Raw genomic sequence first — 12,380 nt, 5'->3', positions numbered from 1 at the left:
TTTACCATGTTGGCCAGGATGGTCTCGATCTCCTGACCTCATGATCTGCCTGCCTCGGCCTCCCAAAGTGTTGGGATTACAGGCATGAGCCAGCACATTCAGCTGGGAAAATTATTTGTCCTTTTTTTTTTTCTGAAACTCTCACTCTCTCGCCCAGGCTGGAGTGCAACAGTGTGATCTTGGCTCACTGCAACCTCCGCCTCCCAGGTTCACACCATTCTCCTGCCTCAGCCTCCCAAGCAGCAAGGATTAGAGGCGCCCGCCACCATGCCTGCTAATTTTTGTATTTTTAGTAGAGACAAGGTTTTGCCATGTTGGCCAGGTTGGTCTCAAACTCCTGACCTCAAGAGATCTGCCTGCCTGGGCCTCCCAAAGTGCTGGGGTTACAGGCGTGAGCCACTGCACCCAGAAAGTTTCCTCATTTTTAAAATGAGGCTCATAATGGACTCTTCTTCAAAGCGTTGCTGTGACGCTTAAATAAAGTATAAATAAAGGCCTAAGCACAGTTTCTGGTACCTAGTAAGTGCTCAGTGAAAAAGAAGGTATTAGGCTGGGCACGGTGGCTCATGCCTGTAATCCCAGCACTTTGGGAGGCCGTGGCAGACAAATCATCTGAGGTCAAGAGTTCAAGACCAGCCTGGCCAACATGGTGAAACCCCATCTCTACTAAAAATACAAAAATTAACTGGGTGTGGTGGTGTGCGCCTATAATCCCAGCTACTTAGGAGGCTGAGGTAAGAGAATTGCTTGAACCTGGGGGGAGGGTGGAGGTTGCAGTGAGCCGAGATCACGCCACTGCACTTCAGCCTTGGCAACAGAGCAAGACTCCACGTCAAAAAAAAAAAAAAAAAAGAAAAAGAAAAGAAAAAGAAGGTATTATCATTTATGCTTATTATTATAAACTATATCATCATCACCTTTCCCAACAGATAAAGCTTTTCTTTAAAGAGAAAAATCCAGAAAACAATTATTCCAATGATTAAGAAATCAAAACAGAAGGAGAGGAAGGAAGGCAGGAGGGAGAAAAAGAATTATTGACTCATTGATTTATTGTTAGGGGTAAAATTAGCAGAAATCTCCCCATCATAAAATAATGACTTCAAATGTATTCCAGACCATTAAGACAGAGATCTCAGAATGGAGTGAAGTAAGGAACTTGGAGGAACAGCAAGGCAGAACATGAATCATTTCTGAACACAGGGAAGTGTGAGTCGACTGCCTAACTGCCAGGGTGGAAAGCAGAGGCTTCTAGAAGGCCCTGGAGAGGGCTGATCCACTGCAATGACTTTGAAAAGCTCAGATACAGTTAACGCTCTAACAAGAACCACAAAAAAGGCCTCCATACAAGTACCACCGTAAGTATGCAACAAAAGGAGTTAACATTCATTCTGACAGGTTTTTACTAAAACAATGAAACCCAAGACTAGGACCCAACATTTCCATTCTTCTTTTTTTTTTTTCCTGAGACAGTCTCGCTCTGTCCCAGGATGGGTACAGTGGCATGATCTCGGTTCACTGCAACCTCCGCCTCCTGGGTCAAGCGATTCTCCTGCCTCAGCCTTCCAAGTAGCTGGGATTACAGGTGCGTGCCATCACACCCGGCTAATTTTTTTTTATATTTTTAGTAGAGACAGGGTTTCACCATGTTGGCCAGGCCGGTCTCAAACTCCTGACCTTATGATCTGCCTGCCTTGGCCTCCCAAAGTGCTGGGATTACAGGCATGAGCCACCACGCCCGGCCCCAATATTTCCATTCTAAGAAGCTCATTGAAATAATCACACTGTCATGCCAGCCGGGAACTTCCTATCATTTCCCCTCCTCCCCTACAAGGGACATTTCTGCCCTAGAAAGGACTTCCAACATCTTCCTGTTTCCTGATGTGGCGCTGGTCTCCCCTGTTACAGCGCTAGACCTGCTGCAAAGTCCTGTGGACATCTCTCTGAACATCGGTTTCCTCTTCTGAAAAATGGTGCCAAATTCCTCCTAAGTTCATCATGAGGATTAGAAATGAGTTACTGTCTAATTCAATGCTTGATCCTGGGAACCAGTCAAAATAGAGATGATGCTAGCTATGATCACCGTCATACGTTATATTTTATAAAGCCCTGTGTCACTAATTCCTCCCATTCCTTTTCAGGTGGATATAGGCTGGGCGCCCATGATGCAGAAGCCCATTGGTGGGTCCTGGGAGGGCCTGACTTCTGCCCCAAGGGATTCACAGTGGAGGGCTGTCCCTCCAAGCATCCCTGTGCAGCAGAGGAGGGGCTAGATGAGTTAGCAAGCAACTGTAGTCTCTCCCCTCCTACTCGATCCTCTCTCTTCCTTCTGGCAGCAGAGAGGCCAGACCTCAGGCTCTGACCTCAAGGGCCAGATTTTTCTGAACACAAAGATCTAATCACCACCATCCCAGGACAGGGTGGGTGGGTGCCACTGGTCTGTATGTACTCTGGCCTTTGGACATTATAAAGGAGGCTGCTGGAGCAACTGTCAGACTTAAGCAGCCATGCAGCTGGCTCTGTGCCCTAGCAGTCATTCACCAAGTCAGGCATTGATTTTGGTGCTCCTGCCCGGAGCCACCACATCTTTCCACAGGTAGGACGGACAGCCCTAGACCTTTAGGAAGTGGGCCTTTTGCCACACAGCTGGTGGGAAACGGAGCTGCCAAAAAGAAGCCACCTCAGGGCCTTTCAAGCTCAGGCTGGCTCAGCCAGATGCCAATCTCCATGTTTCTTCCCACTCATCTATACACGGTGTTCAGGGAATGGATATCAGAGGAAGAGAATCAGACTCAAAGTGACTTCTCTCCTCTGAGCCTCAAAAACAGCCAACTCATGGGCTGTTACGCACATGGACAGAAAAACGCAACAGGGCCCTCGACAGCCCTCCTTCCAGATGGTTCTCTGGCCAGGTGGGATCAAGAGTGGGCCCCGCCAGCATGGCACTAGCACACATCAGGTGCTCCTGAAGGCCAAGAAAGCCTCACTTACTACTTACAAATGTATCTCCGAAGTCTGCCAGCAGTTTCAAAATTGTAACAGCCGTTGCAGAAAGTGTCTATCTGGGTTCTTCCTCCAACAAGACATTATTTGTTTCATCTTCTCAGGGTCTATCCCAGGCACACAACCGAAATCCCATTCCTCTAGAATCCAGCTCTCAACAGACAATCCAAATGATAACTCACCTGCTTATTAGGAGGGTTAATACAGTTTCTTGTTTTTCTTTTTTTTTTTTTTTTTGAGATGGAGTCTCACTCTGTCGCCGGGGCTGGAGTGCAGTGGCCGGATCTCAGCTCACTGCAAGCTCCGCCTCCCGGGTTCACGCCATTCTCCTGCCTCAGCCTCCCGAGTAGCTGGGACTACAGGCGCCCGCCACCTCGCCCGGCTAGTTTTTTGTATTTTTTAGTAGAGACGGGGTTTCGCAGTGTTAGCCAGGATGGTCTCGATCTCCTGACCTCATGATCCACCCGTCTCGGCCTCCCAAAGTGCTGGGATTACAGGCTTGAGCCACCGCGCCCAGCCATATTTTTCTTGGGATATTCTACACCAAGCTTGTCCAACCCGCAGACTGCAGACCGTAGACTGCATGTGGCCCAGGACCGCTTTGAATGCGGCCCAACACAAATTCAGAAACTTTCTTAAAACATTATGAAATTTAAGGTTGTTTGTTTTTTTTAGCTCGTCAGCTATCGTTAGCGTTAGTGTATTTTATGTGTGGCCCAAGACAATTCTTCCAGTGTGGCCCTGGGAATCCAAACGATTGGACACCCCCGCTCTATACAAAACCAAAAAATAAACAGGTATTAGCATTAACTTTAAATTTAAAACAAAGCAGAGGCCGGGCGCGGTGGCTCAAGCCTGTAATCCCAGCACTTTGGGAGGCCGAGACAGGCGGATCACAAGGTCAGGAAATCGAGACCATCCTGGCTAACACGGTGAAACCCCGTCTCTACTAAAAAAAAAAAAAAAAAATACAAAAAACTAGCCGGGCGAGGTGGTGGGCGCCTATAGTCTCAGCTACTCGGGAGGCTGAGGCAGGAGAATGGCGTGAACCCGAAAGGCAGAGCTTACAGTGAGCTGAGATCTGGCCACTGCACTCCAGTTTGGGCGACAGAGCGAGACTCCATCTCAAAAAATAAATAAATAAATAAATAAATAAATAAATAAATAAAACAAAGCAGAAAATGTTGCAAGGCTGTGGTAGGTGGTCCCAAATCTCAGAGGATGCTTGTTGCAGTGGGGGAGCTTCTAACTCACAGATTAAGGGGTTCAGGTGGGGCTGGTTCCCAGTTAGCCTGATGCCCCAGATGAAGGAAAACCCAGAGCTGAGGCCGGGCACGGTGGCTCACGCCTGTAATCCCAGCATTTTGGGAGGCTGATGTGGGCGGAACATGAGATCAGGCGTTCAAGACCAGCCTGGCCAGCATAGTGAAACCCCATCTCTAGTGAAAATACAAAACATTAGCTGGGCATGGTGGTGTGCATCTGTAATACCAGCTACTGGGGAGGCTGAGCCAGGAGAATCACTTGAACCCAGGAGGCAGAGGTTGCAGTGAGCTGAGATCATGCCACTGCACTCCAGCCTGGGCAATAGAGCAAGACTCTGTCTCAAAAAAAAAAAAAAAGCGAGAGTTGAGCACTGTGGCACACGCCTATAATCCCAAGGACTCAGGAGGCTGAGGCAGGGGGATCACTTGAGCCTAGGAGCTGGAGGCCGCAGTGAGCTGTGATCACCCCACTGCATGCCAGTCTGGGCGATAGAGCAAGACCTTGTCTCTTAAACAAAACACACACACACAACCAGCCAACTTGTTTGGGGCTTTTCCCACAAGATGATTTCAACACCCCAGTCATTTTCTAATTTACATTCAAACAGGAGTTACAGACCAGCTTGGCAGGCTGTTTAAGCCTTACACACCTCAGAGCAAACCTGCATGTCTGGTCTGTGGCACCCATGCCACCTGTCATGTGGACAAGTCACCATGGTGCCAGCAGAACCACTGGATTTTCTCAAGTACCTAACCAGGCTGGCTCCACTGGGGGTCCTCTCCTTTACCAGAGAGAAAGCCAAGACAGCAGGCATGACAGCAAAAGCACCACATAAGGAGTCCAGAGGCTTGAGTTCTAGTCTGGCTTTACTGGTCACTCACTGGCTGTGTGACCCTGAGCAAGTCACCTAACCCCTCTGGCCTCGGTTTCTTTGGCTGTAAAACAAGATAAATCTCTGATTGTAGGCTGTCACTGCTCCACTTCCCCAAAATGGAACAAGCACTGAACCAAAAGTGATAGAAAACCACTCTTTCTGGGTTCACTCTAGGACTATTTAATGAGTGCCAGATGCCCAGAAGGCCAGATTCCACAGACATCCGTTTAATTAAGGTAAGAGGCATGAAGAAAAGTGAACCCCAGAATTTGGATCTCAAGAACTGAGAGGTGGAAATCATGACCTTCAGCTCTTCCATCTCTAGTCTCTCCCTAAACAGTGAGAGCAAACAGGTATCATCTCACGCACCACTCTAACTGACCTGGAGTGGCTGTGTTAAGAAAGATGCCAAGGCTATGTTTAGGCTCAAAGGGGAAAACAGCATCATGATTGATTGATGATGTCTGCCACAAATACAGGCTATGAAGGGGGTTATGTATTTTAATTTAGTCATGTATCTTACTTTAGTTTAATTTAGTTTATTTATTTTGAGACAGAGTCTCGCTCTGTTGCCCAGGCTGGAGTGCAGTGGTGCAATCTCAGCTCACTGCAACTTTCACCTTCCAGGTACAAGGGATTCTTCTGCCTCAGCCTCCCAAGTAGTTGGGATTACAGGTGCATGCTACCATGCCTGGTCAATTTTTTTTGTATTTTTAGTAGAGACGGGGTTTCTCCATGTTGGCCAGGTTGGTTTCCAACTCCCAACCTCAGGTGATCCACCCGCCTCAGCCTCCCAAAGTGCTGGGATTACAGGCATGAGCCACTGTGCCTGGCCTAGTCATGTATTTTAATTTGGAAAAAGAGAGAAGGGCCCAGCATCTTCAACAAGAACCCAGAAGAATGAGAATAGAATGAAAAGCAGTCATTCAGCAAATAGTACTAGCACCGAGTGTGACGCACTGAAATAACTCAAATTCACAGAATATGATAGGGTCTATGGGCGTCTAAGAGAGTCAGGAGAGATGTTCTGGATAAGGTGACTCCTTAAGGATTAGTAGAACCTAGACAGGCAAAAGGAGGGAGGTGGGCTGAAGAGCAGAATGGTCCACCAGGCAGAGGGGCTAATGTGGGGAAGCTCTGGCGGCAAGAGTATGACAATAGTGCCACGTGTGGGGTTGGAAACCATTCACAAAGGCTGAAGCACAGGTTCCACGCTGGGATGACAGGGAACCACACAGACTTCTAGACAGGGAGTGTCAAGAACTAGATGTTACCTAAGTCTCCATGCTCCTGCCCTCCCATTGTTAATGCTTTAGAACAGCCACAAAATTGACCTTCAGAATGAGAAGGAGCCCTCCCAGAAGTCAGTCTTGCAAACTGATCGGTCAGGAAAGATCTGATTACTGGGTCAAGGTACAGACAGAAGATAAACAAAGGGCTGGCCTCTAAGTGGATGTAGTAAAACCTGTACAACTTGGGAGATTCCAATTGGAGATAAGGAGGAAGGGCAGGCCCAAGATATGGATGCTCTAAGCCAAGCAGGCAGGAGGCTGGCCCACTGCCAACGCACACTGAAGCAAGCCCAACTAATGCTGTCACAAACAACACCTAACAAAGCTTTAAGAAATGTGGCTACTCTAACAGGTTAAAGCACTCTTCAGCTCTGCAGTTTCACTTCCAAAAATGAGAAATAACCAAAGGAGTGTACACAGAAGTGTATACAAGGATGTTCACTGCAGCACTGTCTACCAGAGCCTGACATAAGAAGCAATGTGAATGTCCAGCAGTAGGGGATTGGTTTAATAAATTATACTGCATTGAAACAATACAATTGGCCAGGTGCAGTGGCTCACGCCTGTAATCCCAGCACTTTGGGATGCTGAGGTGGACGGATCACTTGAGGTCAGGAGTTCAAGAACAGTCTGGCCAAAGTGGTAAAATCCCATCTCTACTAAAAATACAGAAATTAGCTGGGCATAGAGTCATGCGCCTATAATCCCAGGTACTTGGGAGGCCGAGGCATGAGGATCACTTGAACCCAGGAGGTGGAAGTTGCTGTGAGTCGAGATCATGCCACTGCACTCCAGCCTGGGCAACATAACAAGACCCCTGTCTCTACAAAAATAAAAATTAAAAAAATTAGCTAAGCATGGTGGCACATGCCTGTAGTTCTAGCTGCTCAGGAAGCTGAAGTGGGAAGATTGCTTGAGCTCAGGAGTTCACATCACTGCACTACTCTAGCCTGGGTGACAAAGGAAAGCAAGGAAAAGAAAGAAAAGGAAGGAAGGAAGGAAGGAAGGAAGGAAGGAAGGAAGGAAGGAAGGAAGGAAGGGAGGGAGGGAGGGAGGGAGGGAGGGAGGGAGGGAGGGAGGGAGGGAGGGAGGGAGGGAGGGAGGGAAGAAAGGAAGGAAGGAAGGAAGGAAGGAAGGGAGGGAGAAAAGAAAGGAAGGAAGGAAGGGAGGGAGGGAGAAAAGAAAGGAAGGAAGGAAGGAAAGAAAGAAGGAGGGAAGAAAGAAAGGAAGAAAAGAAAGAAGGAAAGAAAGGAAAGGAAGAGGAAGGAAGGAAAAGGAGGAAAGAAAAGGAAAGACAGAGGATTGACATAAAAAGATGGTCATGCTATATTATTGGGCAGAAAAAAGCAGATTATACTTGTTTGTTTATTTTATTTATTTGTTTATTTGTTTGTTTATTTATTTGAGACAGGGTCTCACTCTGTCAACCAGTAATAAGTGATAATTAGGCTTTATGTAGTTTTTTTTTTTTTTTTTTTTTGAGACAGGGTCTTGCTCTGCCACCCATGCTGGAGTGTAGTGGCACAATCTCAGCTCACTGCAACTTCGGCATCCCAAGCTCAAGTGATCTTCCCACCTCAGCCTCCCACATAGCTGGAACTACAGGTATGCACCTCAACACCCGGCTAATTTTCTGTACTTCTGGTAGAGAGAGGGTTTCACCATGTTGCCCAAGCCGGTCTCAAACTCCTGACCTCAAGAGATTCGCCCACCTCAGCCTCCCAAAGTGCTGGGATTACAGGCGTGAGCCACCGTACCAGCCCATACTTTTTTTTCCCCCAAAAAATGGATGTAAAGGGTCGGGTGCGGTGGCTCATGCCTGTAATCCCAGCACTTTAGTAGGCCAAGGCGGGCGGATCACGAGGTCACAAGATCCAGATCATCCTGGCTAACACAGTGAAACCCCGTCTCTACTAAAAACACAAAAAAATTAACTGGGCGTGGTGGCAGGCGCCTGTAGTCCCAGCTACTCGGGAGGCTGAGGCAGGAGAATGGCGTGAACCCGGGAGGTGGAGCTTGCAGTGAGCCAAGATCACGCCACTGCACTCCAGCCTGGGCGACAGAGTGAGACTCAGTCTCAAAAAAAAAAAAAAAAAAAAAAGATGGATGTAAATGTAGAAGGAAAATATTCTGAAATCCCAGCAGAGATTCTTTCTTTAAAACTCCACCTCAAATGTTGTCAGACAATTAAGTGAACTAATCTACAAAGAGTACTTAGCACATAGTAAGTGCTCAGTGAGTGACAGGGAGATTTTTATGTATCATTTGTATTTGCTCAGTTTTCCTCCAATCGACAGATCTTCCTTGAAGAATTAAATACTTTTTTTAAACACAGCTTTTGGCTCTTAGTCATATTTATATCTAGAGCTATGGTTCTCAGAGGTGATTTTGCCTCCCTGGGGATATTTTTGGGGGAGGGGGTGTTACTGGCATCTGGTAGCTAGAGGCCAGGGATGCTGCTAAACATCTTACAATGCACAGGACAGCCCCACCACCACAAAGAATGATCTGGTCCCAATGTTGGCAGTGCCATGGTGAAAAATCCCTGACTTGGAGGAAACTGTCACTGCAAGGTATTTCAGACTCCTCGTGTCCCTCACCCCAGAGCAGCTCCATTCAAGAGACACACACACCACCCAGATCATCCAGGTGACCAGATGCTCCCAAGATCTAAAAAAAGCCCCTGCATCACAGCCGACAAATGATCTCGATCAGATGTCCCAGAGAAAAGTCACTCGTGGAAGAATCCTCCTAAAGCTTAAGTCTTCAACCCTCAGGAGCAATTCTACTCCCCCCACAGAAGAGAATAATGGCTCAAATGAATTATCACTTTTTTTTTTTTAGAGTCCTAAGAATTAGCCTCTCTGGTGAACAGTAAATAGCTCTGGTGGGCAGAGGGCCCTGTGGTGGTTAACCCATTGTGGACCAACCCCACTGAGGCTTCTGTGTAAATGGTACTTCTGTCAATAGATGTGACATCCACAGCACAGGGATTGCAACAAAGACAAGGGTCCTTTGAGACCAAGGAAAGGGAGGAGGAGACGCTCTTTAGCCCTGGCACCAGATGACTGCTGGCTCTGGCTTGCCACTTCCCTCTTTCCTCCAAAACCAGCCAGATAATTTCATCAAATGATGATACCCCCAATACAGAATGGATGTGCAACCTCGCTGAAAATAAGGGAAGAAAAAGCCACAGAGTTTAACCTAGGGTTTCTCCACCTTTGACACTGCTGATGTTTGGGGCTAGATCATTCTTTGTTGTGGCAGGACTGTCCTGTGCACTGTAGGATGCTGAGCAGCTCCCTGGCCTCTACCCACAAGACACCCCGCGTCCCATCCCCCAACACAGTTGTGACAAAAATGCCTCCAGGCATTGTCAGATGTCCCCTGAGGGGCAAAACTGCCCTCAGTTGAGAATCACTGACTTAAATGGATTCTGAATCCCTGTCCGGGGCAAGCTGGCTCTGACTTGTAACTATTCCTGGAACCAAAGAGGAAACAAGCAAGCAAAAAACAACAACAACAACTCAGTCACAAAATTAAACAACTTTTCAATGCTAGGGCCGGCTCGCTCCCAAGTCCCTGCCTGGACAGTCAGTATTATCTCAAGACTGTAACACTGATAATAAGAAAGTTTTGTGCATTCAGCAGTATTGACTGAGTGTCTGCTATGTGCCGGGCACTGTTCTGGGCACCGGGGACACAGAGTGGATGTAAAAGACCAAGCCCTTGATCTCAGATTGCTTACCCAGGTCTGGAATCATACACACCAGACAATTTGCACTCCCTTAAACACTGATTAATCACTCTAGCAAGGAACCAAAACTGGATTCAGGAACTCATAACCACACCCCCTACAGCAAAGACCTATTTGGCACTTATGGCCTCGGTGCTTTACACACACCATCTCATCTACTCCTCACAGCTGGCCTAGGAGATTAGCATCCCCGTTTCACAGCTGGGGACACTGGGGCTCAAGAGGTGAAGGAGGGGAACTATAGACTCCAGGTAACCACAACCATCCCAGAGCTCAACACACTGTGGGAACTACCACCCCCAACAAGCTTCATTGCCCACTAAGTCAGACTGCCTTAAGGTCTATGAGTTTCAGCTGGACTTTGCCCTGGGGGCTGGTATCTTCCTGCAAGGCCACCAAGTGAACCGGCAGGCCAGGACAGAGCCCACATGAAGGAGGAGAATAGAGGTTCAGGTTGCACCCTTTACCTGGGACCCAAAAGGCAAAGGGCAGGGGCAGTGGTGCTGTTTTCTGGTTCCCATTTTCCATCCCGGGCCTTGGCTGGGCTGGGCTAGGCTGAGGGAGTGGGAGAAGAGGATCTGAAAGTGGACCGCCTTCCCAATGCGTCCAGGAACTTCAGCACGACATACAGGGGAGGGGCTTCCTCTTGTAGAGCCTAAACTGAGGGAGCAATTGGTGCCAAGCTCTGTATGTCTGATGTCACCTCACAAAACAGCTCCCCCCACAACCCTCACCCCCGTCCTAAAAGGAGGAAAAACTTAAGGTGGTTTCCCCTAGAAAGAGGCCCTGGAGTTTTGCAACTCCACCTTCAAAACACCCTTCCTGTCCCCGCCTCACCAGGCTTCCTACCCTTGGAGGGGGAGACGGGAGTCTTTGATCTGGAATGAGGGAATTCTGCGGGAAGAAGGAAGGGTTCTTAGGTCCCATGAAGGAGAGGCTGGAAGCGTTTAAAGAGAAGGCTTATGAAATGGGGGGATTCATTGTAAGGTGAGGGAGTTGAGAGTCATCAGAAAGCGCCAGGGATGAAGGAAGCACTTTGGGGAAGAAGGGGCAGGAGTCTTTGGGGGAGATGGTGGATTAGAGAACGCCTAGGGGAGATGGAAGAGTAAGGGGTGTTGGGGGGACGGATGATCAGGGGGCATTTGGGGGATATGGAGGACTGTGAGGTGTCTAGGGAGAGGGAGGATTTGGAGAGGACAGGGAGGATGTGACATGTTTAGAGGGGAGAGGACTTGGGAGTGGTCCGGGAAAGGGAGACTTTAGGGTGAGTGGAGGTAAAGAGGATCTTGGGTGCCTGGGGAAACAGGACTTGGGGATGTCTAGGGCAGAGATGTTTAGGGGATGCTAAGGGGAAGGATTCGGGTGCGTGTGGGACTGCGGGCCGCCTCCCCCCTCCATTCCGGCTCACCGAAGAAGGGCGGCAGGTGGGACACCGCCTCGAGGAAGGGCCCGGTCTCGATCTGCTTGTCCGCGGGCAGCGGTTTCAGCAGGTGTTCGGCTAGCAGCGCCATTTCGGGGTCGAGGCCCGCGGTGATGCCCCAGCCGGCGCCGCGGGCGTCCACGCCGCCCCGCGGGCCGCCGCCGTCAGCGCCGGGGCCGTCACAGCCGCCCGCCGCAGGTTCCGGGGACGCCAGCGTCACCACTTCCGCCCGCACCGCGCCCTGGTACCCAAGCGCTCAGCGCTGCCTCGCGGCCGAGCGCCTAAACTGCCAGGCGCGCCGTCCCGCCCCCGCTCGCCGGCTCCCAATCCGCGCCCGCCGCCGAGGTCTCCGCGCCGCCACTGGCCGAGGGGCCGGCCGGGGGCGGGACGCAGAGGAGGCGCGCAGGTTCGTCGGTCCGGGAGGGCCCAAGTGAGCCGCTCCCAGTTGAGTCTTCGCCCGGTGTGCCTCCCGCCGTCCCCGGTTTGGCACCCCCCAACCCGGGCGGGTCGGCTCGGGCCAGGTCACAGCTCACAACCCGCCCACCAGCTCGGGTTACAGCCCCACCCAGCCAACGCTCCCCAGGACCCCCGTTTCCCCCAAAATTGTCCCCCAATAACCGCAAGTGACCTGGGTGGACACTGCTCTCCTGTTGGTCACGGTTCTCTTTCGCTACAGACGGGGACGCTCGATTGCTTGATTCTTCGTCTTCAATGACCTTACACCTGTTAAACACTGCTGAAGTCACAACCTAACTCAGCCACTGCCCTGCT

At 49.7% G+C, this 12,380-nt stretch overlaps 1 protein-coding gene across 2 annotated transcripts in view; it reads right to left on the bottom strand.

The window, feature by feature from the left end:
* GLTP (glycolipid transfer protein) overlaps positions 1-11,862 on the bottom strand; it is a 30,663-nt gene extending 18,801 nt beyond the window's left edge. Inside the window, exon 1 of one of the 2 annotated variants that reach the window (XM_010379434.2) lies at positions 11,598-11,862. In XM_010379434.2, the coding sequence (XP_010377736.1) occupies positions 11,598-11,700 (103 nt within the window). In that variant the 5' untranslated portion in view covers positions 11,701-11,862. The remainder of the gene's footprint in view (positions 1-11,597) is intronic. The other variant, XM_030938953.1, reaches the window with a different exon arrangement.
* Between the last annotated feature and the right edge of the window lie 518 nt (positions 11,863-12,380).

Source organism: Rhinopithecus roxellana, chromosome 10 (assembly GCF_007565055.1).
Source record: "Rhinopithecus roxellana isolate Shanxi Qingling chromosome 10, ASM756505v1, whole genome shotgun sequence".
NCBI lineage: Eukaryota > Metazoa > Chordata > Mammalia > Primates > Cercopithecidae > Rhinopithecus > Rhinopithecus roxellana.
Note: the sequence above shows the minus strand (reverse complement) of the source record. Positions and strands in the feature narration are given on the sequence as shown.